This window comes from Copidosoma floridanum, unplaced genomic scaffold (genome assembly GCF_036245765.1).
Source record: "Copidosoma floridanum isolate Cflo_tuat_1 unplaced genomic scaffold, Cflo_Japanese_pri ptg000017l, whole genome shotgun sequence".
In the NCBI taxonomy this organism is placed as follows: Eukaryota; Metazoa; Arthropoda; class Insecta; order Hymenoptera; family Encyrtidae; genus Copidosoma; species Copidosoma floridanum.
The window spans coordinates 9,566,979-9,594,601 of record NW_028321894.1 but is presented as its reverse complement, the minus strand read 5'-3'; the positions used below and the strand labels follow the sequence as shown (position 1 = coordinate 9,594,601).

General features: G+C 38.8%; 1 protein-coding gene across 1 annotated transcript in view; it reads right to left on the bottom strand.

The window, feature by feature from the left end:
• Positions 1–27,623, bottom strand: part of KaiR1D (Kainate-type ionotropic glutamate receptor subunit 1D) — a 1,638,136-nt gene that overhangs the window by 376,382 nt on the left and 1,234,131 nt on the right. The window contains exon 21 of the mRNA XM_089592467.1: positions 7,965–8,163. Coding sequence (XP_089448593.1) covers positions 7,965–8,163 — 199 coding nt within the window. The remainder of the gene's footprint in view (positions 1–7,964; positions 8,164–27,623) is intronic.

The following is a 27,623-nucleotide window of genomic DNA, read 5'->3' as shown; positions in this document are numbered from 1 at the left end:
ATCAAAGCACTTACAGAATGTTTCAATTTTATTTTTTAAACTGTCAAAAATATGATCGGTATTAGCGTGGAAGACATTTAAAGATCATTGACAAAAAACAAGATGAAGAGAATTCTTGCATTCCATAAACCTGTTCAACGTGCTAGTAACTTTTGTGGCTTAGCTCAAAAAGCAAGTAAAAAAGGTCATGAAATCATAAAAAGATGCTTAAATAAGAATATTAAAGGTGGTTGCATAAGGATTTGATAAATACTTTTTTTCAATAATTTAAACATAAACATCAAATGTTTTTGGCTAAAAACTATAAAAAAATAGAAAAATTTGTATAATATTTTCATTGTCAATGATCTTTTAATGCCCTTTACTGTTAACACCTAGTAATTTTCCATCGTTTCAACACTGAAACTCAAATTCAGAAAAGCAACATTAATTAATTTCTTCTTTTACATTAAATCTTTTATTACTTTTATTTTATTTTCACGTTACTTAGTTAATTGGGTTAGGGTCTTAGCTAAAATTTATGAAAGCAATAAATTGTTAATAACCACAAAATCTTACTTTCTTATAATTTTCTACATTCACAATTTATCCTGATAATGCGCATTAGAGAATCGTGCTGTTCTACGGTAGTGCAAAAGTTATGAGGTCAATTTTTGATAGGGTCATGTTATAAATGATGCTAGCTTATAGAAAGGGACTAAATATAATTCTATTATTTTGCAATATCAAGCGAATGGTGTGGATTTCCAATAGAACGATACGAGTGGTGCTACGCTATACGACTAGATTATAAGTTGTTTAAGAAACTCTTTATTTTTTGAGTACAAGGGAAGCGGACCCGGCGACAATGAATAGCGTGCTTTCTGCGTACTATGCTCTGCTGATATTTTTGGTACACTAGCTGTCTCGAGCGGCTTGCTGGCTGCTGCTGGTGTGGCTTGGCTGGTAGAGGCTTGTAGCTGGCCAGCTGATGCGTGAACGTGTGTATCAGGAGACGAACTGAGCTGGTCCTGGCACAGGCCGTCGATGCCAGCGGCAGCGGCGTAATGAAGCGCCGAGACGATCAGGAGGGGGGGCCGACCGACAGTATATCGTCGAACGAAACATCTCGCCCGCCTCGTTCCAGGAACAAAACTTCAAATCCCGCCCGCCGTATCCAGAGCGGTTTCGCCTCCGGGCGATGCAGGCTGAGAGGCCGTCCGGGTTATCACAGGAAGCAGCGTGACTTTCGTAATTGGCCTGGTGTATTCTCTCGTCGCCGTTCGGACGGTCACAGCACGTACGAGGCCGTCCGGGCCAGGGTGAACACCAGTTACACGGCCGAGAGGCCAGCGGCCGTCGGTCGAGAGTAGAGATGAGTCAAGGACGGCGACGATATCACCCAAGGTCAGGTTCCGATGAGGGGTGATCCACTTCGATCGCTGTTGAAGAGTATTAAGATACTCCCGACTCCATCGGGCCCAGAATTGTGCTCTGATGCCCCGGACAAGCTCCCAGTGAGCCAGATGGTCGAGATCCTGATCGGGTGGCGCGGCCTCGATGATTGAATTGAGGGCTGCTTCGAAGAGGAAGTGACCGGGGGTCAGCACGCCCAGGTCGTCCGTGTCGCCCAACAGTGGAGTGAGGGGTCGGTTGTTGAGGACAGCTTCGATCCCGACCAAGACGGTTGAGAACTCCTCGTATGTCAGGTGCCGCGAGCCCATGACTCGTCGGAGATGACCTTTGACGGACTTGACCACAGCCTCCCAGAGACCTCTAAAGTGAGGGGCCCTGGGTGGAATAAAATGCCACTTGATACCTTGATCCACTAGGGCACCCGCGACGAGGCCCCACCGAAGCTCAGCAAGACGGAGCGCGTCGCGCAACTCGGTGTCAGCTCGATGGAAGCACGTCGCGTTGTCGCTCCAGAGTTCAGACGGTTTTCCCCGGCGCCCAGAGAAGCGGGTGAGAGCCGCAAGGAAGGAGACGGTTGATAGATCGCCTACGAGCTCCAGATGTAGTGCCTTCGTGGTGAGACAGACAAATATGGCGATGTAACCCTTCGTGGTGCGAACGCCTCGGCCCTTAGCTGCGAGGACGTGGAACGGCCCAGCGTAATCGATTCCAGTGCGACCGAAGGCGCGGAAGGGAGTAACTCGTGACCATGGGAGAGGAGCCATCAATTGGACAGCTGATCGGGCCTGGAGGCGAGCACAAGTAACGCAACTGCGTAGGAAAGCCTTGACTTTCCGGGAGACACCGATAATCCAAGCACACTTGACAATGTACGCGCTGGTGGTGCGAAAGCTCCCGTGGAGCGCTCGGTGATGGGCCCACGCGATCGTAAGCGTGGCGAGAGGGCAAGCGCCGTCAAGGATGGGTGGGTGTCGCTCCGCGAAGGTCATCTCGGCGTGCTGGAGGCGACCGCCCACACGCAGAACGCCGTCTGTATGGACGAAGGCTGCGAGCGATGTCAGTGGGTGCCGCTTGAGAAGGGCGCGGCCCGTGCAAAGCAGTGCAAGTTCATCAGAGAAGGCACGCTGCTGCCTCAAGCGCACGCAAGCGAGGTAGGCATCGGTCAACTCGGTAGCCGTCGGTGTTGAGAGCATCGGTCGTGTAGGGGCTCGACCGAGATAGAGTCTCGCCCACCGACGCAGGTGGGTGAGGGTGCGCAGGAGGACGCCCAGATCGGAGAACAGTCAGAGAAGGTCGAACTCGACCTTTTGCGCGACGTTGCAGAGGTGAGGAGGTGAGGGCTGTGGCGGCTCGGAGGGCTACTGGGGCCAACGATCAGGGCCTTCGGATAGCCAGGAAGGGCCAGTCCACCATGTCTGCTGGCGGTGTAGAGTCTGGGCATCGGTGCCTCGAGACGCCACATCGGCAGGATTGTCATGAGTAGGCAGGCACATAGCGCCAGATGTGCGGTGGCAGTACCTCTTGGATGTGGGTGACGTAGTTGTCGACGAGAGCGTGGTTGGTCAGCTCGGCAGAGCGAAGCCAGCGTAGAACGACTTGGGAGCCGCACCAAGCGTAGCATTGCTTAATAGGGATATTCCACTCGCTGACGACCAAGGGCAGTAGTTTCGCAGCAAGCAGCGCGGCACGCAGCTCAAGGCGAGGGATCGTCATGCGAGCCTGGGGCGTGGCTGACGGCTTGAGGCTTCGGATGGGCGCAAGTTTCGTCTTGGCCAGCAGAATGTGGCAGCGGACTTGCCCTAAAGAGTCCTGCAGCTGGGAGTACACCACCGCGCCCATCGCGCGGCGGCTGGCGTCTGAAAAGGCGTAGAGGTGAATCTTCGACGGAGCCGAAGATTTAATCCAACGTGGAATGGAGAAGCCTTGGATTGATTTCAGCTCAGTGGTAAAAGCTGACCATCGAAGAGCCATTGATGCAGGCACGACCTCATCCCAATCTAACCGGGCGCGCCAGAGGTCCTGCACAAGGAGCTTGGCTTGAAGTATGGTCGGCGCGAGCCAACCGCAAGGATCAAAGAGGCTCGCGAGTCCAGCAAGGATGCTCCGCTTGGTGTCCTGTTCTCGAGCTGTCGGGTGTGTGAGCCGGAAAGTATCCGAGGCTGGGTCCCAGCTGATGCCAAGCTCGCTGACAAGGCCGGCGTCGCTGAGTTCACGCCACGTAGGGCGCAGGCAAGCTTCCTGGGTGAGGTCAGCCAGAAGTTCGGCGTTATTGGCGACCCATTTCCGGAGTGGAAATCCGCCTGAGCGCAGCAGACCAATTACTTGATCCCGAAGCTGGCGGGCCGTTTCGAGGTCATCGACACCCAAGAGGATGTCATCCACGTACCGATCGTTCATGACGACAGGTACGGCATCCGGCCACAAGTGTCCTTCGTCATGGCAGAGTTGTTAAATCACACGCAGTGACAAATAGGGCGAGCAAGTCGCGCCATAAGTGACGGTGCGCAGTTGATAGTGTACAGGCGGCTGACTTGGATCGAAGCTCCAGACGATGCGCTGAAGGTCTGCGTCTCGCGGGTCAACCCAGATTTGGCGGAACATCATCTGGACATCGCTGCAGAAGGCGACGCGATGTCTTTGCCATCGCAGCAGGACTGTCGGTAGTGCGGTCTGGAGTCTCGGCCCGGAGTGCAGGATGTCGTTTAGGCTGTAGCCACTCGAGGTTGGGTGCGAGGCGTTAAACACGACGCGCAACTTTGGTCCAAGGTTCCCGTGTTGCCAGATGCCGTGGTGCGGGACGTAGCAGACCGTGCTGCTCGGTTCGGAGAGCTCTCGGCTGGAGAGCTGCTTCATATGACCGAGGGCGAGGTACTTGCTCATGAAGCGGTTATACTAGGTCACCATCTTTGAGTCCCGCTGAAGGCGACGGTGTAGAGATCGCAGTGAGGCCAGGGCGCTAGCCAGGCTATCGCCGAGGAGCGGTGCAGCATTGGGCTTTATAGGCAAAAGCACAATATAACGGCCATCCACGTCGCGCTGGTAGTGGGCGAAAATCCGCTCGCAGTCGATGTCATCGGGCGCACGGCGGCAGATGGAGGGCACCTCTTAAAGTTCCCAAAAGCGCTGGAGTAGCATGACGAGCTCGCGATGCCAGGGTGGAGCCAGCTCATCGTGCAATGTCGGACACGCGACGGCGCTGTCCAAGGGGCGCCCAGGAGCACACCTGACTAGAGTCCAGCCGAGTGCTGTATGCTGACCGACAATCTCTCCACGCTGATGGTACCCAGGGCGCAGCAGACGGCTGTAGACCTCAGCGCCGATGAGAATATCGACCGCACGAGGAAGGCCAAAGTCGGGGTCAGCGAGGTCCTGCAGGCTGGCCCAGACTCACAGGATGCTGGGGTCAAGCGGGGCCGCAGGAGTTGAAAGACCGAGGTGGGGTATGCACAGCGCCTTCAGATGCAAACTGGGGGTGCCATCCCCTGGCATCAGGCGCAGGCTGGCGCGTAGTGTCGACCTTACGGCGTGTTCACCGCCGATGCCTGATACGCTGGTTCTAGAATTCTCCAAAGGGGCCTTTAGGCGGCGAGCGAGCTTGAGAGAGAAGGCCGAGATCTCAGAGCACGGGTCGAGGAGGGCTGTTACGGTGTCGATGGGCCCCCGGCCGCCGCTGAGTTGGACGAGCGCGGTCGGAAGCACCGCGAGTTATTGCCGGGACTCATCAGGAGTCTTGAGGAGATCAGAGCTGGTTGGCTTCGCATGCTTGGGTGGGTCCAAAGATCCTGGAGCTTCGGACCAGCGCTTGCGGCTGTCGTGCAGCAGACTGTGGTGCGCCGCCCGGCAGCGCTGGCAGACCGACTTGGAGGGGCAGTCATGCAGGAAGTGCCCTGACTTCAGGCAGTTGAAGCATAACTTCTCCTGGAATACGATGTGCATCTTGGCGGCTGGATTCAGATCCCGGAACTGACCGCAATGCCCGAGATAGTGGTGTTCGTGACAAACCAGACAGTTCGCTGGAGCCTCCTGGGTCGTGAGGGAGTGGAAACTGCGCCCTGCGTGTGTCGAGGAGGGCCTTCGTGAGCCGGTAGAGCCAGATGAGCGCGATAGATGAGAAGCTTCTACGGAGCTGAGAGTGCGGCATCTGCGCCGCAGAAACGCAGCCAGCATGGTAAAGGTGGCCCAGGAATCACCGGGCCCGTCACTGGTAATCTCCAGCTTCTCCAGCTCGTCTTCCCAAGCACGTCTTGTGGTGGCGTCCATGCCCGTTGCTGCAAACGCGATGAACCAATCATCCCAGGAGGCGACAGGGCGGCCGAGAGCACTAAGCTTCGGAGACCTCCGGCTGACTCTTCCCACAGAGCCTTGATGTTGCGGAGCACCGCAACGTGGTCCTGCACGAGGAGCCGCCGATGCTCATAGCAGGCTTCGAGTAGGCTCCAGGCTGTCGGGTAGTTGGACCCAACGATCTGCACGGAGTCCAAGACGGCCTTGGCATCGCCTTGAGTGAGTGACTTTAAATAATAGAGTCTCTCAACGTCCGTTAGCTGCTTGTCGTCGTGTATGAGGGCTCGGAACAGGTCTCTGAAGGATTCCCAGTCCTCTTGTCGTCCCGAGAAGGGCGGGATGGTGATCGCAGGTAACTTGGGCCCACGATGTGGTGCCAGTTCTCCGGCTGGGCGGATTTCCCCGTGGGCCCCGGGTGGGGCTAGTGCGAGCCGAGCGTCATACAGGTGTGACCAGGCATCAACGAAGTTGGCCTCTGCGGCGGCGTATATGTTGTCCGCAGCGTCGCCATGTTCGGTGGTCTCTGCGGTCAACAAACCCACGTGGTTGACCTGGAAGTCATTCCAGTAGGCGTCCAAGAGCTCAAGCCGAGCCGTGACGAGGCCTGGGGTCCAGTGGCTTATCTTAGTGGCCTCTACAGCGGCTGTGAACCGAGCGATGACGTCGCCAAGCCGTTGTTAAGTGGCGAACAGGGCTGACGCCTGTCCGGTTTCCCTGAACATCATGAATATAATGAGTTCGACGTTAAATCATCAACGGAACTCGAGGCGGACGCTTCTTGATCAGTTATAAGTCGCTCTGCTGAGCCAAATGTTTCGTAAGCGAGGTGACACGGCGCCAGGCGCTCGGAAAGGATGACTACTCTGCGAGCGAGGCAGCAAGGCGCCAGACGCTCAGTTGGCTGCATAAAATCCACGACACGGGCCTCTTGGCGACCATGGTGGTCTCAAGTGCGCGTGCCCTTGTGAGCAGCAGTCATGCGATGCGGGCAACATGGCGGCCGCGGGGGCTAACGCTCGCACAGCCAAACCTTGAATCCGCGACACGGGCATCATGGTGGCCGTGGCGGTCCAGAGCACGCGAGCTTCAGTCGGTCACGCCTGCAATATGGCGGCGGCAGTGGCTAACGCTCGCACAGCGAGCAGCCAATATGGCGGTCCCAAGCGCGCGTGCACTCGCGAGCGCCAGTCGGCGACGCCTGCGATATGGAGGCCGTGGTGGCTGACAAACGAGAACCACGCCTGCCACGCAATCCGTATCATGGGCAGCGTGGCAGCCATGACCTCCGGCTACATTAATTAACGCGCGTGGACGTGCAAGACACGTGCATTAACACAAGACGCAGGACTTAATACGTACTTACATCGTGCCGGCTTTTCTCTCCTTGTTGCTGAATTTGGCTCGAAGGACCAATGTTTAAGAAACTCTTTATTTGTTGAGTACAAGGGAAGCGGACCCGGCGACAATGAATAGCGTGCTTTCTGGGTACTATGCTCTGCTGATATTTTTGGTGGACTAGCTGTCTCGAGTGGCTTGCTGGCTGCTGCTGGTGTGGCTTGGCTGGTAGAGGCTTGTAGCTGGCCAGCTGATGCGTGAACCTGTGTATCAGGAGACGAACTGAGCCGGTCCCGGCACAGGCCGTTGATGCGAGCGGCAGCGGCGTAATGAAGCGCCGAGACGATCAGGAGGGGGGGCCGACCGACAGTATATCGTCGAACGAAACATAAACAACGTGATTTTTTGGCCAAAATAATTACTATTAATTTTTAACTGCATATGATCAGTCATGCTGATTTCAGCAACAAGATTATTAACCATGCTAACTTACAAAATTTTCTTAAAATAATGTGGATCCTCGGATCTTCGTGAATCATGTTTATATTCGCAAGGTCCATCGAAATATGAATCTTCAAAATTAGTCAGTATAGTAGGATTTCTTACATTAGATAGTCTCAACTAAAAAAAAATTTTATAATATTTAATACGTAATGAAACAACTTTTCACTATTATCCTTTTCTAAAGTGCTTAAAAATAATCGTAACTCAGACTAGATATTAAGATTTACTATCAAAACTAACGTTTATAACAGTAAGTTTCATAAAAATTTTCTCACAACGTCCAAAACATACAATAAATGTTGTGATCATGCTATGTATGCCAACATCGTAAATATAAAACCACAATACACCGTACTTAACTAACTTACATGTGTATAAGTCAATATAATAAGTTATGCAACATGTCATATCAAAAGCTTGAAAATAGTAAGACAAAATCAACGTACTCTAAAAAATGCTGCTGTGCTTCCTCCTTTTAAAGCTCCGTATTTAATTTTTGTCTGTTTTGCCAAGTCTTCTGCACTTTCAATTGGTGAATCCATTCTTTCAACAGTTAAAAAAGCGGCCAAGTTTGCTGTATAAGATGATATCATGATAAGTGTAAAAAACCACCACATACCAGCAACCATACGAGTAGAAATGGCTCTAGAAAAGTTATAAGACTTTGTTACCTCTGTCATTGGTCCCTTGAAATACATTTAAGGGGATACATGTGCTCTACAATACCAGTTTACCGTGATTACGGTTTTTTGTTTAACTTCGTTAAAACTTGTCAGAAAGAGTTTTCATTTTCTGAATCACTAGAATTATTAAAAATAAATGGTGGAATGGTATTGTTGCTGAGAAATTCGCAAAGTAGTATTTGCACATTTTTGATAAAACAGAGCAGAAAAACCACGGCTTGGTTATCGAGCTGTTATGAACATATAATTATATATAAGGACCCAGCCGTAATTTTTCTGCTCTGTTTTATCAAAAATAAGCAAATGCTAATTCACGAATTTCTTGGTGACAAAACCGTTCCACTCTTTGTTTTCAATAATTTTAGTGATTCAGAAACGGAAAACTCTTTTTGACTGGTTTTAACGACGTCAACCTTAAAAATGTAATTAAGGTAAACCAGTACCGTTGAGCATATGCATCCCCTTAATATACAGAATAGATAAGAACTGCTTTGGTAACATATGTAAAAAAAAAGATAAAAAATTTTTAACATAAAATTATTGTCACAGGAGTCTTTTCTTATCAATAAAGTTTTTCAGATGGTATTTATGCTTACAAAACAACAGTATTTTATTTTTTAAGAGTTAATTTTATTGTTTAAAATTACTTATACAAATACCTTACTGTGATACTTAGTTACCTTTTTGCTAAGAATAAAAGAAACCTCATAAATAGTTAAAAAGACTCTTCCAGCCACCCTTAACTTTCCATGTCTGTTCAAAGCTGACTACCCCCCCCCCCTCCCGCCCAAAAGGCTGCTTATAACAAATTGTTCGTATTATAACTATTTTAAAGGAATCTTGCGTGTTTTCTAAGGAGATTATTAAATTTACAGTCTTGCATGTGTAACACAACCCACTTCTACATGTCAGTTATCATGAATACAGTAAAAAACAGAAGTTATTTTATCAACTAGACTACCTTTGTAACTTGCTAAGTGGCTTAAGTCATAAAATTTATTGCTATCGGGCCTGTGATAACTGTTGTATGTGACTTGAATAGCAAATACAAGGGGTGTTTTGAAATATGTTGTCAGTAAAAATCACGTCCTATTATAAAATAAGTTGAGTTATTTATTTTTTTACTGCTAAAGAATTAAGTGTATTATATGTGAGGCAGGGTTCAATAAATGACGTGTACACTCAAGGAGTTGTGAGGATAGACTGCCTTTATTTCAGGCGCTGTAATATATATATATATATATATATATATATATATATATATATATATATATATATATAGCAAAGCGTTCAAAGCGAGGCTAACATATACGCAGGATCACATACACTACATCCTTCCCCTTTTATTTAATTTTTAATGCTTAGAAAGATTTCAAACTTTATTTAGATATGTACATTATTTACAGATCTAACGTTAGCGCAGTAACGTTGAACAGCTTTAGACTGACGCGTTGAACGTCGTACATATAAAGGGTTTTGCTCGTTGCTCAAGTCGCAGTTTTCAGTCGAGCTTTTGTCGATCACCGCTTTTACATTTTCTTGTGATTTTTGTTCGCCCCAAGCCCTTAACTGATTACCATGACGCTTATGCACACCTTCCCCCTCTTTGAATTTTATTAAATAGTTATGTGGGGATAAAACTTTTACAATTACTGCTTCCGACATTTTATCGTGGTATTTAAGAAAATCTCTCGCTATTATTATGTCACCAACGTTAAATTTATCAGTTCTGTTACCAATATAATTTTTAATTTGCATTTCTTGCTTGGCAGTGACAATGTCGTTTATATCTGGACGCAATAATTGGAGAGGTGCTCGTAATTCGCGATTGAATAGTAATTTTGCCGGTGACTCACCAGTAATAGTATGCTTTGAGCTTCTGTATGCAAATATAAATCTTTCAATCGCCGTTTCAACACTAACGTTTTCGCTGTTGACCGTCGCTTTAATTTTGCGTTTAAATGTTTTTACTAGATTTTCTGCGGCTCCGTTAGTTGCTGGCTGATATGGTGCTGTGAATATGTGTTTAATTCCTAATTTTTTGAGAAAAGTTTGGCATTCTTCGCTATCGAATTGTCTGCCGTTGTCAGTAACTATAGTTTTAGGTAATCCGTGAGTTGCAAAAATATTTTTAAATATTCTTATTGTTGCATTTGCTGATGTCTTTGTCATTGTATAAATTTCTGGCCATTTTGAAAATGCGTCTATTAATAAGAAATAATTGTAACCTAAAAAAGGTCCTGCGAAGTCTACATGAAGTCTCTGCCGAGGCCGATCAGGCCGCGGCCAGGGAGTTAATGTCATTTTTTTAGGGATATCTGCTACTTAAGTGCAGTGCCTACATAACTTTGCTTTTTCTTCTAACATTTTATCGATGTTAGGCCACCACACGACCGACCTTGCCAAAGCTTTCATTTTTACAATACCAAAGTGAGTCTCGTGTAATTTATCTATTACAAAGTTTTGTAACTTAGAGGATTTTACAACTCGTTGTCCCCACATCAGACAGCCACGTTCGAGACTTAACTCGTCTTTACGTAAAGCAAAAGGTTTGAGTTCATCGCTCCGGTTTTTATTTTTGGTTTCAATCCAACCTTCTTCGACAAATCGCTTCACAATAGACAGAAGTTTATCGTTTACCGTTTTGCGCGCTACTGTTTTGTAATTAAAATTTACAATATTAGTGTGTACAGCATAGTGTAGATAAGTGCATTTATGATTTAAATCAGAAAATTTATTAATGTTTTTATCATCGGCGATATTTTCACTGGGCAATCTCGAGAGGACATCAGCAACTACATTATCGTTTGTGCGTATACATTCAAGTTTTTAATTGAATGCGCTTAGAAAATATGCCCAATTTTGCAATCGGCTTGCCGCCATACGAGGAATACCTTTTTCTGGGCCAAAAATTCTGGACAAAGGTTTGTTATCCGTTCTCAATGTAAATTCTCTCGCGTATAAGTAATCATAAAACCTATTTACACCAAATATAATTGCTGCTGCCTCCCGATCAATTTGTGAGTAATTTTCTTGAGCTTTTGTTAAGCGCCTTGAAGCAAATGCAATCGGTTTGTCACCATCGCTATATGGTTGACTGATGAAAGCTGCTAGACCTTGTGGTGATGCGTCGCAGGTTAATATGAGTGGTAAATTCGGGTCTTCATTTACAACGCTTTGTTTCAATGCCAGTTTTACTTGTTCAAAAGCTATTTTACACGCTTCATTCTAAACAAATTCATCGTTATCATTGCAGTCGTATAATGGCGCTAAAATTTCTGCACGTTTTTTAAATAATCTATTGTAATAGTTAATTTTTCCTAGTAATAATTGTACGTCTTTTTTACATGTAGGTGTTTTCATTTCGACGATAGCTTGATATTTCTTTGAATCGATTCCAATTCTTTTTTGACTAATTTCGTATCCCAGATACGTTACTTTATCTTTATAGAAATCACATTTTTCTGCGCGAGCTTTAAGACCGCATTTTGTTAAAATCGTTAATACTCTATCAAGAATTTCTAAGTGTTCTTTCGGCGTATCGCCGGTGACTACTATATCGTCTGCTACTATCGCTACTTTAGGTATATTTTTTAGTGCTTCTTCCATAAATTTTTGAAAAATACCCGGGGCTGAGCTTATGCCAAAAACTAAGTATTTATAACGGTACATGCCTTTATGTGTGTTAATTGTTAACAATTTTTGCGATTCTTCGTCGACCGGTACCTGCAAATATGCGTCTGCACAATCAATTTTCGTATATTTAGCCCCACCTTGCAATTTAGCAATGGCATGATTAAAGTTAGGTGCTGGATATCCCATAGTTACTAGTTGGGGATTTACGGTTACTTCAAAGTCCGCGCACATTCGTAATTTGCCATTTGGTTTCAAAATGGGTACGATAGGCGTAGCCCACTCGCTATAATCCACCGGAACTAATTTCCCAAGTCCAACTAATCTATCTATTTCATTTTCTACATCCTTTTTCAATGCTAATGGGATAGTACGCGGAAGCATAAATATTGGCTTACAACCTTCTTTTAATACGAGTTTAGCCGTACCTTTCGTAAATGAACCGTGCCCGGGTGAGAAAAATGCTTCATGTTTACGTAAAATTGCCTTTAATTTTTCCGTAATACTTGCTTCTGTTTCCATTGAATTTATTTTTAAATTTTTGTATAACGGCCACATTCCCAAAGCTTTTAACCATGGGCGACCTATGATAGCTGGGCCTTTTGATTTAGTAACGTAAACATCAGTCCAAATTGTATTGCCGTTTGCTTCTACTTTAACGCGCTTCAGCATACCTACGGGTTCGTACAGAGACTCATCGTGATTCATCAAAGTGATATCAGCTTTAAACATTTCAATATTAGCAAAATATTTATCTTTAAGATCTAACGTGATAATTGACATTGCCACTCCCGAATCAATTTCCATCGAAATGACTTTATCCATAATCCTAACTTGTAAATATCGCGGCTCTACACGGGTTTTACCGGGAATATAAAGGTTCGAATAATGGAACATTCGCGACTCTGCTGGAGTACGTAATTTTAAGTAATGTGCGTCGCGCTTTTCGGAAGAAAACATTTTACGTATCTCTGAGTTGACGCTGCTATCACTATCGCTATTTTCCTCATTCGCACTAAGAAAACCTACACGCGTGCTTTTGCGATCGTTTGATTTGTGTGGTCTTTGCTCGAAGCATATGCGGCTCAGATGACCCGTTCGTTTACAAATATTACATGTAACTTTTCTATAATGACATTCTCGCGCGTAATGACCTGGCTTACCACAACAATAGCAATCCGTCGTATACCCTGGATGTGTAGCTGGTTTCGACGCAGGCCTCTGCATTGCTCCTGATGATGTTTGTCCGCTCTGATGTTGATATTGCTGTCCTTGTTCTCTACTCCCGCCTCGATACTGTCTGTTATCTCTGCCTCGCCCGCGCCCGCCTCTGTTGCCACGGGAATTTTTTGACGCCATATTTAACTTGTGGAATTCATTATTAAATTTCTTGCTGCTGGCTTCTTGTAATTTTTCGGCTCCTTTGTTTGCTGCTTCTGTCGCTAATGCTTTTTTTAGAGCAACTTCTAGTGTTGGTTCATCTATTTTTAGCAGCTCGGCTACTACACTTTTATTCTTCAAACCACTTATTATTTGATCTAATACTTGATCTTCCAAATTATCGAATTTGCAATCGTTCGCTAAATCTTTTAACTCAGCCACGTAACCACTTATACTTTCGTTATATTTTAGCACTCGTTGGTGGAAATTGGAGCGGTATACCAGATGAGATGCTTGCGGCTTTAAATGTTTCTTTACCAGCTTAATAATTTCGTCGTAACTTTTAGCACCTGGCTTATGTGGCTTACATACTTTGGCAATGACGTCATACATTTCTGCTCCGACTTTACTTAAAAGGATTGCCCGTTGCTTACTCGTGTCTGTTACGTCATTTGCTATAAAAAATTGTTCCATTCTATCTACGTGCTCCCAATCGTCTTTTTTGATATCAAAATCCAAGTTGCTGGTTACTTCCATTTTCTTTATAACACTTATCGCACCGTTTTCACTTTGTACCTCACTTGTATTTGTTCCGGTTATATTTTCATTACCTTAAGTCGTTTTTAATCCTTTTGTTGTAGAGGTATTATTTTGATCTAATTTATTTTTAACGAATTCGCGTAATAATGCTCGTAACTCGTCTACTTTATCTGATGACGATTCGATATCGTTTTCTATGCAGAGTGTGACAAGTTGGTCTTTGTTTAAACCTTGTATCCACGTCGTTCCTTTTACTTGAATTTCTTGACTCATTTTCCCGAAAAATCGATTGCGACATTTGAAATTACGTGGCGCTTTTCATGCGTATACCCGTGTACTTTAAGAAAAAAATTACCGTATACTTAAAGGATCACATACACTACATTAAGCAATAATAAGATTTACAGTAAATTGGAGTCTATTTATGATAAAATGGTATGAGTGTGCACATAGTACGAAGATGAAGCACAGCTTTTTCCAACGGACGTGCAGAAGTGCATAATCAGCAGCGTGATGGACGCCTGAAAATTGCTATTACTGATGACATGATTGTTGCGGTTAAGAAAATTATCCCAGAAGACAACAAATAGACTATTAAAAATATTTTGGAAACAATGCCTCATTAATATAACTGTGCATCACATTAAAATAAAACTATCTTGCAGTAAAATAAAAAAAAATAATCAATCGTATTACATAATTTGGACACGTTTTGTACTTTTTACTACATGGATTTTAATCTCATACTGCTGAAAAAGCGATTTTTTATCAAGACAGCAAAAGTAAATAAATAATGTAAATGAATTTTATGGCATACTATCGAACTGTTTATCCTTGCTTCAAAGTATGCACAACGTTTCAGTGATTGACAACCCTTTTCAAGCAAGAAGTAAACAGTACACGTTTTATAGTAAGTAGAACTACATCGTTAATTTTTAAGTCAACGATGTATAACTTTTCTTACATTTAATTCTGAGTGAACATTCGACGTTTCTTACTTCTTGCTTGAAAAGGGCTGTCAATATACAACCAAAACGTTGTACACACTTTGGACTAAGAATAAACTTTTCGACAGTATGCCATAAAATTTATTTACATTAATATTCATACACTTCTCTTAGCATAAGATGTCAATCAGTGGTGGGTATAAGCATATTGATGTTGGCGTAGTAAATGGAAATAATATCTGGCTTAACAGTACTTAAAAATCTTAATCTGTTATCAAAAAAGTCTAAACAAGTAAATTGTTAATAATCCAGTTAAATTCTAAAAAAAAAGTTATTAAAAAACTTAGTCTTAAGTGAGCCACACAAAGCTTGTAATGAGAAGTTCATCCTGTCTTCAGAGGCAAAACCTTGTTTTTCACTTATTTTAACGCAACAGAAACTTAGCTCTCAGTTAAAAGTAAAAGGTATCGATATGCGTAGTTAACTCTCTCTGAGAGATTACAGTACCCACAAAATTTAAAAAATGTTGTTACGCAATAAGTGGGTCAAGATTTTACAAGATTGACTGCAAGGATGACTCTCATCCTACACGAAAGTACTCGTGATGATTATCATAATTAGGCTGCTGCCTTTTATTTCGGAACTCAAGTTGGTGTTTCTCTATTTCTTTTTCTTTTTTGATTTACTTTTCAGGTAAGTCTAGAGTGGCCGGGCTTACTCAAACACTTTCCACACAGCTGATTCATTAAACTGAGTATTACATTTGCTTAAAATGAACGCTTCCAACACGCAGACTAATCACTGAATTAAGTTTCACATTCACTTCAAAAACGCAACAAAACTTATTCTTAAACGTTTATAGTTGCTTTAGAGCACTCGATTAAAAAGAAAAGGTTAATTGAAGCATGTGCAAGGATTTTTTATACTCTTGCACTTCAGAAGGACAATTAAGATTTGGAGTCTGAATGAGCAATCAAAGCTTAACCTTATCATTCTTGATTAATACAAACACATTCTTAGTACAATAATTATACAGTGATTATTAGGTAAAGCAGCTGATCTCTCAGATTTTACATATGGTACAAGTTGCTGTGAAAATTGTGTACAATATTTCTTATGGATATCCGCAGTGAAGAATGTTGAAATTGGTTATTGTTTTTATTATTCTTGAATGGAGGAGTGCAAGTTAATGTTATAAGGGAAGTGCTTCGCGAAATCATTGAGAGGTTACATGCGTAGTTAAAGTTTTGTGACAAGAGCTTGTTTTAACAGAAGTAAGTTATATATTACGCAATTGCAGAAGCAAGTACGCAGCTCGGTGTAGTAAGACCACTGATCATTTGATTTTTATAGGCTTCGTATGGAACTCTGTTTCTCAAAGTAATCAATAACAAGTATATAAAGTGGGATCCCACATGCCTCCCTCCTCGTAACTAATAGCGTCCTCGGCAATCATTAGATCGAAAATAGTTATACTCATGTTCACTACCTGGAATTTTTTTTTTTTTTTTTTTATAGTATTATTGTAACAGTGAAAAAGTATAATAAATTAAGAAAAAAAAAAAAAAAAACAGAAAAATTACGCTTACATAAATTAAAGACAGTTAATAACGTTGTAAGCTTTTTTTTTTTTTTTTAATTTTGCTGTTGTAGATCTTTCACGCTTAATTTATTTTAAATAATGTTGTGCTACAATTATAATTGTAGAATAGCTCGGAAGCTAGAAAAGGCAACGGTATAATTACAATTTTTGCTCAATTCGTTAGGAATAATGTTAAAACTTAACGGTATCGTGATTTATTTAGTAAGGTGATTTAAAGTTGTTTATCCTCTTTTTTCCTTCTTCTTCCTTATGGCATTACTTGAAATGGTGGTTGCTCATGTTCTGTAACTAGAGTAAACGATGTGATTGGTATACATCTGTTATCTTAACCAAATTGGCGATGGATTTGTCGCTAATTGTGTTGATCATCTGTAATAGAAATTGCCGTTTACTTAACTTCTTGATTGTAGTTTCGATTGATAGTGTAGCATACATGCTCAGCAATTAACAAGGTATCTTCATGGCGTTGATATTGAATGCAACATTACTGCAGCAACCATAGCGCTTTATCAGAATGAATTAAGAGGAGATACTGCAGTATTGCTATCACTCGTGTACTGTATGATTGTTATATCAGCATAATGTTGTGATTTTACACTTTAAGGGTCACTGTCGCTATTATCTTTTCAGTCTGAAAAATGTGTTTTGCGAAGTATTATATATTAAACACATGCACAAATGATTTATTTTACGCTTACATTTTGTATGAATGCCATGAAAAAAAAATTTTAATGAGTAGTGTACGTAAGCTTGCATAAGAAATAATTTCGTTTAATTTTATTGGATCCTCCACATAGGTTTCTACAAATATGAATTGTTAATTCAGATTCTTATTTGTTATAAGTCTTTGGTGTTGCTAACATTCATTTGTTGTTAAAAAAGTTTTAGTCTTGGAAATCAACTGATGAATATTTATTTATACATTACCGAATAAAACTATTTTCTTATAGTATAGTTTAAAGCAATGGTGAACATGAATTTTTAAGGAGGATGGTACTATATTAAAAACTTTAAGCTTATGGTGTTGAGGACGTACAGAAAATCATACTTTTGTTCGATACAGTAATAGTGCAGAAATAAGATAAATTTTTTTTGTTTGATTGGGGGGAATGTCCAAAATAACGGCAGCCTACTTTATTCAACAGCCAATTACAAAGCAATTTCTTTTGACTTTCTACTTGTGATGCTTCGTGATTGGCTATTGAAATAATAAGCAGTCGTTGTATTGAGATATTGCTGTCGTTGAAATAAATGTTGCTAGCATGAAAATTTATAGTCTTACGACAAAGTTGAAGTAAACTGTCGTTATTTTTGACCTACTCCCTTTATTTTTCTTCAAATTTGGATGAATCTGGTTGGAAGAGTCTTACTTTATATAAATGTTTAATAATTATTTTCTCGTTTCCTGCTGTCAGTGTTATGGTGTTATCACGATTGTTAATGATAGTAATGTAGGAAATTGCACTGTTATATTCACCCTATTTTTATTTACAAGGTCCTTATAAGGTGTAAAATTTTATACTCACTTCTAAATTCTAAGGTATTGCATGTTTAGTACAATTTTAATAATTTACATATTTACATTTTCTGAGCTCATCATGAGCTTTCTCATACATGTCTCTTGAACAATAAATAAAACAAATAAGATAATAATTATATGGCTGCATTGGATTTTTGGTTCATTATGGATTAGGTGGACAAGCTTTTTTGCCGTATACTAATTTATGTGGTGTCAATCCCGAAGCTTTATGCAGTGATGTATTGCGGTCATGTGTAGTGAATAGTAATACTGTATTCTCATCTTAAGGATCGATAAGATTATAGGTCTGTCAGAAGTTGGTGAACCTCCTTTTTTTAATTTCGGCACTTCAAGTATCTTTGGGGAATTAATGGTCTGGTAAAATCTCCTTCTCTTCTTTAATTCCTAGTGTTATATTGAGAGTAAAATTTTTAGAGCCCTTTTCCTTTTTCTTCTTACCTGCTTCGTTCTAGTTCTAAATTCAAGCCTACTTGAGATTTGTTTCTGGATATCACTGGCCTTATAAGCACGTACGATAAATGTTTTTGTTTATCATGGGACTTTTTAACAAGGCTTCTCAGAGTCCCATGAAAGTCTTTTATATTTTATAATTCTTAAATTTGCTTTCGAAGCTTAAGCTATTAAAGTGACTACTGTTTTTTTGCTGCTGAAAATTAAAATTCTTCTTAGTTTTTTACGTGCCCCTATAAGTTTATGTAATCCTGCACGGTAATTATTTCATATAAATCTGTAGAATTACGTTATAACGTAAAAGTCTGCATTTGAACTCAAACGTCCAGGATTGTACCTAAAAATGTAATAATACTATCAGAATTCTGTGCTCCATCAATTAAATCAACTTATAAGATTATTTATTGATCCAATTTATGTTAAAAACTCTAGGTCTTTACAAACTGTAAGTTTTTGTCCTCATAAATATTTTCAAAAATTTTGTATGTCAGCCATTACTTTCAGCGTGATTTATTATGAATTGTCAATCATGTCCGAAAAACGTTAAACCTAACAATTCTCGAAAATTCTCGAATTTTTTTGTAATTTTTTGGTATTGCTAATTTTAACTGCTACAAATTTCTTTAAATTAGGTTTTACTTCAGAACCTTTTATAATATGTCCTGAATATGTCACTTGAACTGCTAAAAAATGGCAGGTATTTAGCTGTTAGCCTAATATAGCTTTTATTTGTCTATAAATTAATTTTTTCACATTTATTTTATGCTTTTCCAAAATTTTGGAATATTTTATAATATTATCTAAAACTATTAATAGTTCTGTTCCTTGTCATGCATATAATATAAAATCTATGACTGTTAAAATGTAGCTGGTGCATTGCATAATCGAAACGGCCAATAAGTTTAATAAATACTTTAATTTCATAAAATCTACTATCTAGATTGAATACCGAAAAAAGATTTGACCAACCAATTTGATTTCTTATTTTTGTAACATTGAGCAGTTGGTAAGGATAAAGAGAAAATATCTCTTTTCTCTGTCAGATCTTGGCTTTTTGGAGGCAATCAAAAGTAGACTATGGCATGAACTACAAGGGCAGCTTTCGGCTTTTTTTTGTGATAATTGGTCAATCTATTCTTTAACAAAGTTGTATAGAGCAGAATAGTGTGTATATTTTTTTAGTAAAAGCACATTGATCATCAGTTCACAGGTTATTGTATCGTACATACTTCGTGCGTTAAGCAGCATCACCTTTGATATAAAATAGATGTTAGTACTCTTTTACTCCTTGGAAGAGTAAAATAAAAGTCTCATTTTGATGATGCTAGCAATGTTTTTGTGTCATGTATTTAATTATTTCCTCTGTTATTATGTTAGAGACACTATTTCCAGGATCTCAATCAAGTTCCCTTTCTAAATGAAAAGGTAAGAGATTTTGAGGAGGGAATGCGATATCTTTTTGCTTCCCTCTGGTAATTACAGTAATTATCAAACAGCCGTCTTTAGTTGATGTTACCACTGCCCTGCGTATTAATATACTTTACGTGGTTTTTATGAAGCGCAGGTATGCTTGTCCTTAGTATTAGTTTGCAATACAGAAATTTATATTGGAACTTTAATTTAGGGAAGTGTTTTGTATACATGATTTTGACTAAAAGTTACTTCTGTAGGTTTAAAATGTTGATATGTTGGCAGTTATTTTGAATTCTCTTTATTTATGGTAATATTATCTGGAATTGTAAGAATACCTCCTTCTTAACTTTTACATTTTGTTGTTGTATCAAGCAATTTAAGTCCTAGACCTTTGTCACTTGTTGTTAGTTTTAGGTCTTTTGCTCAGTATTAAGGCTCTTACGTCATAACAAAGACTAGCTTGTTCTTTAACTAGAAATGAATTTTTGAACATTTTTGTCATACTTATTGATGTTTAATCATGTAAAACGTATAAAACGTGATAGTTATTAGCAATTTGAAATGTTACTATTCCTAATGTTATGGTACTTAAGGAGATTATTCCAACAAAATCAATTATCATATCTGCATTAAAAAAAATATTCAATAGTAAAAAAGATATTCTTAAAGAATAAACGTCAGCTCCTGTATCTGTGATAAATGTGTCTTCGTTTGTATTTCGTTGAGATTGTAAAATTGGTTTGTCAGCAGACGCTGATTCAGGTCTTTGCTCTTTGCTATGTCTCGGTTACAGAAATTGATCCCGTTTAGAAGATGGCTTAGCTTTGGAGAATTGGGTCTGAAATTTTGTTGGTTATTAAAAAAATTCAACCTATAGTCAAAGCTAGTGCCGTTTTATGATTCTTGTGGCGTCTGAATGTCATTGAAAGTGCAGTGGTACTTTCCCATTAAAAAAATCAACAAATCACACAATACTTACTGCAGTAAGCTTTTGTGAAAAGGGTGCTGCAGATAGGCTGATAGCTAATTTTTTCATTATATTGTTTGTGGGGAACAAATGTTGTGATGATTTTTCTAGGAGTAGTTCAAAGGTCAAAAAAATTGCCTTCCCTTTGATTTTTAAAACAATTTTACAAGTAGACCAGTAGACTCGTCATTTCAATAGTAAAAAAATTGGTATAACATTATCTTTTCTTCCTAATTAAATGTGGTAGAAAAGATTTTTGCATTATTAGAATTGCAGTTATAAAATATATTATGGCGATTCTACATGTTAAGATCGTCATATTGAAATTATTGTGCATTAATTTGGTTAGGCTTAAAATAACAAAAATGCTTTTTCTGTCTAGTTTGTGTACTGATAAATGTTATCTTGTTGAGGGGTGTAACTGCTAAGTAAGGTACATATAAGAAATTTGATAGTACATGGTAGCATGAGTATTGAAGTATTAAATTTCCTTAGCTTCATTAGCTTACAAAAGCTGCCTTTGGAGTGCAAGCAAATGTTCTTGGTATGTTTGACATCATGCTGGTCTTGAATCAATCAGGTAGGCCTCACTTTATTGCTCTACGACCAACTATATATACATTATACTTTAGATCAAGCTGCTAATATCCAGAAATATCGCTATAAATGGTTTCTATTGTAGCTGCTCTTACACCTTTAATAACACTTGGGAAATACTTTTGTAGAAATTGCGAGCCGTTTTCCCTTGTTTTGTGTGAAAATTATTAATGTCGATAACGTATTAAGCGTAAATTTTAAAGAAAGCCGCGTGTGCTATTAAATAGTTTATGAGATCGTCTCATGTATTAAATGTCACTTTGTCTTAACAACCTCGTTATTTTTCCTTTACTCTTAAAATAACCGCTCTACAGAACAAGGGTTATTGCAACTCTGTCATTCGAGATGAAGGACTGACCATCATAAATATCTTGCAAAAAAATTTTAAGTTGTATAGTTTAGTCACTTTATATAAGTATGTGTAGGGCATTTTGAATGATAAAAAAACTGAATTAGTAAGGGCTACGATACGCAATGGTTCCAGAAATTCTAGTAGTTTATCAGCTACCTGTGCCCTATGGTATTGTTCCAGTAACTATACCATTGGAGGTTCGTCAGCTACCTTGTTTAAATTCTTAAGTATAACTTATTGTAAAAAAGGAATTTTGGAATCAGAGAAGGAAGCAATCATAAAGATAATAGAAGATGAAACATAATAATAAAAAAAAAATTAAACCTCCGATTCGGTTGAAGCATACTTGAAATAGAAAAAAGGGCTAAGTTCTCACAAGGGATATTATCTTTTAACGTTGAAACATTTAACTTATAGGTGGAACGTAGATTCATTCTACCAACAAATGAGTCTTATTTTTGTTCGTCAGGAACCAGCCATCAAGGCATAGACTTTACTTGCTCTTACTTGTAGTATACTTTTAAATCCTTGATTTGTCGTTGTGGTGGTTGGTTTTGCCAAGTCGTATGTATAAAGTGGTATTTATATTTTGTACGCCGAGTTGGTCCTGAGCTACTGTTTAAATATTTATCTAACGTAATACAGTAGTATATGCTAACCGTCTTTTTATCTTGCAACCTTGTAGGTGTCTTTATCATACGGTATTTTTTTCTTGGCTTTTCATTTATTGATGGAAGCTTAAATTTTGTTATTATTAATTTAAATTTTTGAATCTTAAGATATGTAAATTAAAAAAATTAATTTCATCAACAATCAAGTTTTGTCTTATCTTATAATTTAATAAATTTTCGTTAAGCTGAAAATAACTAATTTTTACAACTAATATAAATTATAAAGTCTTAACTTTACATTTATAATGCTTTTACTACTGTCAGATGTTTTTAACTTAACACACTTCTATGCTCGTTGATTTGTCACCACTTCCACGCACGTAGTCGCAAGATCTAGCAACACAACAATAATTCATTTCCTAAACGAGACTACTTGTGGTGATTATAATAATAAGGCTTACATTTTTAACGTCAGAACCCAAGTTGTTAGTCCTTTCTTTCTTTTTCCTCGTTAGTTCACCTTTCAGGTAAGTCTACAGCGGCCTAGTTTGCTCAACCGTTTTTCACACAACTAAGTCACCAAACTAAGTCCACCCCATGCTTCGAGTGTATGCAACTACATCACCGAAGTAAGTCTTACATTTGCTTATCAAATACAACAAAAATCACTTTTTAACCTTTATAGTTTCTTCAGAGCACTTGATGAAAGAGAAAAGGCAAACATTGTAAAGTGTAAAAAGTTCTCATACTCTTTGATTTAAGAAAAAAGTTTCAGGTTGGGGGTTGGAACGATTAATCAGAGCACAATCTAAATACTCACAATTGACACGAGCACAGTCACAGTGTGATAACTGCACAGTATATGATGGCTTAAGCTGCTGACCTCTAGATTTGGCATAAGGTAAAAGTTGCTGTTAACATTTTGGGCAATATTTCTCAAGAATATACGGAGTGAGAAATGTTAATATTTTTTTTTGTTCTTCTTGTTCTTAGATATACTAGTACAAACGATTATTATGAGGTAAGTGCCTTACAAGATTGTTTAAAGATTACACGCGTAGTTTGAGTTTTGCGACGGTAGCTTGTTTTAAAAGAGTTAAGTTTATACGTTACGTGGTTGCCAAAGCAGCTTTACAACTTCATATTCGAATATCGCTAAGCATCTTTTACCTTTTTAATATAATTATTTTACGTTTGTATTACGATACTTTTTAGTTTAAAGTTAAATTAATAAAAATTATAAAAAAGTGAAACAAAAGGCATGGATAGCATTTTCACACTTGCTAACTTTTTGTTGATAAACTAAAGAAGAAAAGGTTTTAACTTCTTAGAAACAATTGCACTACCTTAGAAATTAAAAAAAAAAAAAAAAAAACCAGTTGTAAGGGGTCTACAGACCCCCGGTAGTACGAAGTATAATTCGCTTTTTTGTGGACGTTACGTATAGTCAATATGTAAAGGAAAAAATAATAAGTTACTAAAAAAAAAAAAATTATTAATAAAATACATTTATGACGTATATAATACACAAGGACAACTGACAGAAACATTTAAAAAAATGAAAAAACACATTATTATTAGTGAATCAACTAAGTGAATCAGTAGTTTGAGTATGAATTACGTTAAAGTACAGTAATAAATTTTTTGCTGATCGCACACGTCAAACGGAAAAAAAAATAAGAACATGATTTATGACTGTGTCAATACAACAGCACATATATTTTTGTAAGCCAACAATTAAGTTTGTAATAACACTATGAAGTATCATTTTAAAAAATTAATCAACAAGAACTAACTGTTGCTCTCTTATTTAAAAAAATATTATCTTATTGTGCAACTTTATATCTATGTTTCCTAATGGTTACTTTAAAACTCACACGGTAGTTTTTTTTTTCTACACCAATCAAAAGTTTAATGAGTAAAAAATCTTTTTTTCGTTTTTTGTTACAATAAGTATGTAATAATAATAACTAATGAATGTATAAGGATATCTATTTTGTAGAAAAATTTGTGACAAAAAAGTTGGTGGACAATTACTCTACCACCAATAAAAGCAGAGATATAATTAAAAATTTCAATAAGAAATTGGCAACTAATCATGGATTTTAAAATAAGTAAATGAAGTCAACTTGTGATTTGGATAAAACTATTTTTCTTGTATTCCTGGAAAGATTCTGTAGGTAAATGACCAATATTTTTTTTACTGTAACAGATGAGATTGGATAGTATTTTTCGTTTTCGAGCAATGAAATGAACAGCCACTTTTACAGCCAGTGAAATCGGTGCAATAGCGCGGGGTGCATGTGGGAAGAGACTAATACGCTATATTTCGAGTCAAACAATACGTATATACTTAGACTAGCCACTTGAAATGCGTAGGTAGTGTTGATGGTACTTGGTGCGAGAAAGGAGGAGCTATTGGCCGACTGTAACCGAAGGAGATCAAGCAAGAGAGAGCCATTGGGATCTTCGGTGCTCGCGCATAAAGAGAGAAAGCTGCGTGCGGCAATGTGTATAGCTTAATACACGGCTGTATTTCTATAGCAGGGTTAAAAAAAAGTCTTGTTACACTTTTTCCAGTCTAGCCCTCCTTTGTCCGAGACTTATTATGCGACTGAAGGGACATTTTTCCAAAAAAAAAAGCGCTCATCGTGCATCATAGTAATTTAACGTTATTTTTAATAATTGGAAATTTAACTTTAAATAAGAGAATTCCAATTCTCTTAATCTTTATAACCGTAATAAATAAATAAATAAACAAAGCAAGGTGATACAGCGTCAGCCATGATGGTCAAAAGTTTGCTGCCAACCACAACCTTCAGAGCACTTCTATGTTAGCGCCACCACCGGCCCAGCTGTGAAAAAATATTTGTAATACTTGTGTACCAAATTTAATTTGGATGATATTTTAACTCTATCAAGGAAACGGCAAAAAGATAACACCTATTGAGTGCTCTTCTTCAGCAGAGATCTTGTACACTCAATTTTTAATTATTTGGTCTCAAGATTTAACATTTTTAAGTATTAAGTGTTATATTTAAAGCAAAAGAACCTGAAAATTATAAGTATCAGTCGCGTTTATTTAGAAAAATTTTGTTAACTCTATTAAAACTAACTTTATAAAGACAGAATTTAAATTTCCTTAGCACTTTCTTACTGGATATAATTTATATCAGTTGCCGTCAACCACAAGTAAAACTAAATTTAAACTTCATGAGCATTATGTGTGTTGAGCTTCTAAGACTCTTAATAGCCTGAGATCGGTATTCATCACTATGCTTTACATCAATCTTGTGCATAAAATTTAATTTAATAAGATAGAATGAAATATAACTTTTTATTAGCTCTAGCTTTAGAGGTTTTCTCTAGACATTTGTAAAATCTAAATTGCTACGTTTGAATGTGATTGGGAAACACTTTTTAAACTGGACGATCGCTTTATTTACTGGTGTGCTGCACGTTTTGCTGCTACAAGGTATAACTGAATGTGATACTGGTTTAAGTACCAAATTGCAAAGAAGGCACTTTTTTTGACAAGCATAATATGGGTATGAGTCCACGAGTAGAAGAAAAAAAAGTGAATATGTCGACCATAGTCATAGCTGAGCGTATAGCAAAGTCAAAGCAAGTAACGACTGACGAGTCTTTTTCTATTAGCACTTTTTCTTGTCAACGGATACCTTACTTAGTTATCTTGCTTCAACTTTACAGATTGTTAAACATATTTGAGTTAATTTAAGAAACTCAGTATACGTTTATTAGTTACACAAGTTATCTTATATAGTCTGAGCTTCAAAGGCTTCCAATCAACATACTTTATTTTTAGATTTTGTTGGGTATGCTTACAATATTCCAACAGGTGAACGTACAATCTATCGCTCTTGCTTTTTTGTAGTCCTAGTTTTAAAGGTACATTGGATAGTTTTTTCTTATTCAATACAATTTATTGGTCCATTAAAGTTTTTTTCTTAGTAAATAAAAAATTATTATTATTATTATTGCTATTATTGCTATACTTTTATTATGGTTATTATAGTTCTCATTTATTGAAATAGTACAATTGTTATTATAGTAATGATAATTATTATTGTTATTCTTATTACTATCAGTATTTTTACTATCTCAAACTTATTGAGCAACTTGAAAATAGCATACGTGAAATACCTTGACACTGCCAATAAGTTTATCATAATCTAAACTATTGCCTTATTAACTGATGTTATAGTTACAACTAGGTTGGGCCAAAATTACGAGTCGTACCATATTGAGTTGAAAAAGTATGTAAGAAGCTATAGCTTTACAAAATGACAAAGATGTGGCTCAAACACTCGAAAAAGATTAACTTATGATTGAGTAACAATCCATTACTGCTTATTCTGATTCCAAGAACTTTTTTTACTTCGACTAAGACCAAAAGAATAGTTGCGACACTGCATTAGCTTAGCTTCTGCGTTGGGATAAGTCGTCTGATTCATGTCAGTGACAGCTTTAACGTGTTGTTTGCTTAAAGTAAATGAAGATATGTCTGCTTAGTCTAGTTGACTCCCACATTAACATGACTTGTTTCGGCGCAACTTTTTGCTCATATAACCAATCTTTGAGTGAATTAACAGCCTGTTATCAAGAAAAATATTACATTTCTACAGCTATGCATTACTTCTAGATAACTTTCATCATCTAGTTTGGCCAGTTGAGATGTTTAATGATACTTTTTTTAGTTCAACGTTTGTGTATGTACACATGTTGTAAGTGTTAATTAGTGTTACATTTTGAATATTCCACAGTCAAACACATATTTAAACAACAAATAAGGAGAATGATTTGCGGTAAGGGGATTAACTTTTTTGACAGTCTTTCCAATTTGGCAGATTTTAAAGTAAATAGCTACAGCTAGTCACGTTAGAAGGAAAAAGACTACATCTATAACAGTAGAGTACTTAATTTTAGCAGCACTCGCTCCTAAGAAATATAGTATCATCTTTCATCGCTGTTGCTGCTTTAGAGTAAGCATTTTCTAATGTTAATGTTTGTATCCAACTTTATTTTTCATACAGATCTAGCACCATCCGTTAAGCCTGGAAACACATTTACTTTGTTACCTGCACGCTTATTTCACGTACATACACGCTTACAAGCTTGAGGCAGCCCATGTGGCCAGCTGATAATTTCTTTCACTCATTATAAATATTGCATCACTTTGATGATCAAAAAAGTAAAACATCTGTACGTCATAAATAAAAATGCAATTTTTTTGTAGCTCTTTGTTACTGACCTATCTTTTAAAAGAATTTCTTCTATTTTATTAAATCAATAAATAACAAGTAATATTATCTACTCTTTCCTTTAACTACTATTTAAAACAAACAAGTTTCAAATTTTGCAAGAAAAT